The sequence below is a fragment of the Frankliniella occidentalis genome, unplaced genomic scaffold (genome assembly GCF_000697945.3).
Source record: "Frankliniella occidentalis isolate FOCC.00 unplaced genomic scaffold, Focc_3.1 Scaffold289, whole genome shotgun sequence".
Taxonomy (NCBI): domain Eukaryota; kingdom Metazoa; phylum Arthropoda; class Insecta; order Thysanoptera; family Thripidae; genus Frankliniella; species Frankliniella occidentalis.
In genome coordinates this window covers 362,884-367,070 of record NW_026267415.1, presented here as the reverse complement: position 1 = coordinate 367,070, position 4,187 = coordinate 362,884, and the positions used below count along the sequence as shown (strand labels likewise).

The 4,187-nt window shown below is 58.0% G+C and overlaps 1 protein-coding gene across 3 annotated transcripts in view; it reads right to left on the bottom strand.

The window, feature by feature from the left end:
* The window catches only part of LOC113207136 (6-phosphofructo-2-kinase/fructose-2,6-bisphosphatase), a 35,042-nt gene that overhangs the window by 15,887 nt on the left and 14,968 nt on the right, over window positions 1-4,187 (bottom strand). Inside the window, exons 1-5 of one of the 3 annotated variants that reach the window (XM_026423542.2) lie at window positions 2,106-2,318; window positions 1,043-1,168; window positions 800-960; window positions 580-714; window positions 99-170 (exon numbers count right to left, since the gene is read on the bottom strand). In XM_026423542.2, the coding sequence (XP_026279327.1) occupies window positions 99-170; window positions 580-714; window positions 800-960; window positions 1,043-1,168; window positions 2,106-2,181 (570 nt within the window). In that variant the 5' untranslated portion in view covers window positions 2,182-2,318. Of the gene's footprint in view, window positions 1-98; window positions 171-579; window positions 715-799; window positions 961-1,042; window positions 1,169-2,105; window positions 2,319-4,187 lie in introns of those variants that run through there. The other 2 variants (XM_026423543.2, XM_026423541.2) reach the window with 2 other exon arrangements.

The following is a 4,187-nucleotide window of genomic DNA, read 5'->3' as shown; positions in this document are numbered from 1 at the left end:
ATTTGACAACAGGTTTAAGTATTGTTTTCTTTAAATCAATATTTATCTAAAATATGTTCACACACACGAGCGGTTTGGAACTAAAACGTAAAACGTACTTCACGGTCTGATGTAGCTTCACCGTAAGTCTCCAATCTATTATTGTAATCTGGACTGTTGAATTTCACCTCCTGCACAGCAAGAAACATATTTGAGCACTTCTCCACAGGACTTTTGAATGGGGATTCTCAGGTAAAGAGGGATGATTAGAAAGCTTAGGTTGAGGCAGCTGTTTAAGAGCCCGATGTTGCTCTCAGGTCAAATAAGCAAATATCAAACACCTAGAAATCGTAGAGGCTACAGGAGGTGCTTTACAAAGTACCATGTCATGTTCTTAAAATAGGATGTGGACTATAGAAGATAACTGGTACTGTGGAGGTATTTATGGGATGATGAATATGTACATGGTAGATGTCACAGCCACAGGGTATGGTGATACAAGTTATTAAGCTAGGGTGTAGAAAAAGAGGTCCCATTTTCGAATGGTTGAAACCCCGTCAAAAACAAACACCACAAAGAGAGATTGTCAGTTTGACTCACCATGATGTTTTGTTCAATGATTTTAGGATCGTCACAGACTGACTCAACAAAAAACAGTTTGTAGCCCATCTTCTTCACAATTATGTCGTGGATCAATTGTCGTCGGTCAGCAGTTGAATTAGTTGCATCAAACACCTGAAAATAAATAACATATACTGTTGATTAAATGAGCATTAAAGAGTAAAATATGTACATCAAGGGAGGGGTTTCATGAACATACAGCTACTTCTCCCCCTCCTTCAAGCCACTGTCCAACATCCTGGAGAGCATCCATGGCACACTGAGTCCGTATTGCCATGGCCTCTTTATTGTCTGGCCTGAAAAAATCATGGCTCTTGTATGCAGTTGTTGCGTGTCGTCGGTACTCTCCTAGGTTGAACACTAGAATCAACACAAAAATTAGAAATATAATCACCATTTTTTAATTTTTTTTAGGACTTGCCATCTATTTTCTCAAACATACCTTTAGTGTTGATACCAATCCAGTTCAAATAACGAGACAACTTTTTCGATATGTAGGTCTTTCCCCGAGCAGGGAGACCCACCATGGCAATGACATGGGGGCTGTTGACATAGTTCGCTCGCTCCCCTGTAACAAAAAAAGGGTTTTTGATTTTGGAGGTGGCTTTAAATGATGAAAACCGAAGTTGGGAGGGGAGCCAGGCGGGACCTGCTAGGTGAGGGGTAAAGGGGTTGGCTGGGTGGCTGGGGAGGGAGCGGGAGAGGGGGCGCAGCTGTCGCGTCAGCTGACCAAGCCCCCTCCCCCCTCGGCGCCCAGAGAACAAAGTACCCCCCAACCCCCTACCCCGCGCATAAGCTCGACGTAACGGCGGGCCGAGCATTGCTTAAGCCAAGTAACCGTGCTGTCGGTGGACTCATGGACCACCCAAGCCACAACCAAAAGCAAGCGTGGGGACGGCGAAAAGGGCGAAGAAAGAGGTGGCCACGATACCGGGGCCAACAACCCGTTGGTTTAGCAAGGGCGAAAGTGGGCGAAGTAAGCTAGGGCTGCCCACGACTTCGGACAGCTCCCATAGGAGACATCCACTTTAATGTGACGAGTTAGACAAGAAACGGTGTCTACTTAGCCCTCAGCCTACACAAATAGGGACTTCAGGCCACGGCGGTGACGCTATTAAGCTGCGCGACCATGTGGCCTCCTGGTGCTGGTCGCCGTGGGCCGCTGGCCGAGCCCGGGCAGCAGCTTGAGCTTGGCCGCGTTGCCAACGAGTCCTCGCCCTGGTCTGGCCGCGGTGCTGGCCGCCCCCCACGATGCCAGCAGTACAGAGCACATGGGGCAAGGAGGCGCACGGCGGTGACGAGGGTTGCCAAACGTCAGCCGGACCATTCCTATAAACCACCAGCACCGAGGAAGAAAAATGGGGGGCCTGCCTCGCGGCGGCAACACATATTTACAGGGGGAAACACAGGGGGTGCGAGGGGAGGCGGCCAGAGCCCACTCCGGGCCCAAGTGACGGCGTCCTGGAGGTCCTGGAGCAGCAGCGGTCCGGCGTGCGAGTACCAACCTATCCGCACAGACACGCGCCGCTCACGCTGGAACATGGAGTTGCGCCGAAGCATGGCGTTGTTGGTAGACGTCATCGAGCACGCTAATCCACAAGCTGGGCGCCGCGACGCACTGGCACCACCACGGGCACGCACTCCCGGACCTGCTCACGGGCACGAGCACGGGACGACCGTCACCACCGATCGACTGACGACAGACTGCGCGGGCCGCACGGCGCCGTGCGGTACAGAGACGACAGCGGACAGGACTGGGCCTGGGAATGGCCGGGGGACGCCATCCGCACTCATGCCTGCTGCCATGCGCCCCTCCCCTCCGCCCGCCCCGCCGCGCCCCGCGAGCCCCCAGTAGCGCAAGGGGGCGGGGAGGGGGCCCTGCAGCTCATTGGCTCAGGGTGGGGGGTGTAGAGAAACCCCCCCTCCCCCTCGAGTACCCTCGGCTGGGCCCTCCCTAAAGGCCCAGGTAGATGGTCCAGCAGCTTCTGGGAGACTCCGAGTCCAGTCTGGGTATACCCCGAATTGAGGTCCCCGCGGATCTCCCGCGATGATGACTCAGTGAGTTCGTCCTCGCGACAGTGCACGAGGTCCGCGGAGGGCGCCCGCGCCCCCCGCCTACGCTGTGCCTACAAAGTCCTCCCTCAGCATACATCACTCGGCAGGACCCGTACCGTGCAAGTCGAGTGAGCCTGCTAATGAAGCGGAGGTCCACTTCAAAGGACCCCGCGGGAGGGCTGTGTACATAGCCGTCGCGGGCCGAGCCGGTCCGACGCCTCCAAGCGCCATCTCATACTCAACGCCCCGGCAGCCCGCCAGTGAGGGTGTGCGCGGGTGGGGGCGGGAGCAGCGGGGCACCGCGGGGGTGGGGGCGGGGGCGCGGCCCTTGGCGCCAGGGGGCCGGCCGAGCGCGCCGCAGTGCGGGACACGCCAGGGGAAGCCTTGCGGGGTTGGAGCTGGAGAGGGCTGAGGTCACTATACACTATACGCCAGCCTGATGGAGGCCGGGGCCATGCGGGGCGCCACTACTCGCCGCCACCTCATCAGCCGCGGCAGGTCGTCAGACTGCTGGCCGCGATGACATTGAGGGGGGAAAAAACAAAGCGGGGGAAAATATGTACACAGCTGCCAAGGTCGCCGTCGACGGGGCGGGGCGACTTCACCACCAGGATTGTCTGACTGGCTTCCCTTCACTCAAGGGATTCCCCCGTCTCGACGACCTCGACCACCTACGAACGAGGCCACCAAGTACTGCGGTATGTACGTTTAAGTATGCACCACCACACATTTACTACCTCCACCGAAACGCCGGAACCACAAGAGCAGAGTCTGTGCACCTCCAACAACGTCGCCGTCGAAGACGGTTGGAGGGGCGGGGAAACTGGGCAGCAGCAGGATCGAAGTCTCCCCACGCGAAGGGGAACAGAGAGGGTACAGAGGCCACTAGCAGGCCACGGCCAATGACTAACACGAGTTGTTGTAAGTCTATTTCCGTCCTCCCACGTAGGTAGTACGGGTAGCTCGTCTAGAGCGAACCCATGGCGGTGATCGCGCGGTGTGGGTGTAGGTGGTGTAGGGTAGGTGGCCGCGGAGCGGGGAGCACCCCAAGTCCGTCCCGCGGCATGGAGCCCCGCCCCGCCCCACCCCGCCCCGCCCCGCGCGCGGCCGGGAGGATCTTATCACAATCGTGTTCCCCTCCAAGCCCCATCACGCCGTCACCTGGGTGTCATATCGCAGCCGCGCCCCGCCGCCACGCCCGGCCCGCGCCTGTGTCAAGGTCACACGGCCCAAAGATATCCGGCATCTCGCCGTTGCTTTCCATTCGAGGCAACGGCATGTCTTCCTCTCCCCCCCCCCCTCCTAGGGCATAAAGGTCGTCGCCGTCGCCTGACACGAGCAATGTGCATCACCGTAACCATCGGGCGGGGCGGGGCGGGGCGGGCCACAGAGGCACAGGAGGAAGGAGGCAATAAGAGTGAGTAAAGCACCCTCGGGACACCTGGCACAGGTGTCATGGCAGGGGCGCCGTCGTCGTCGGGGCTGCGGATGAGCGACACTGGTCCTCCCGCTGTCATCACTCACGGGGGGGG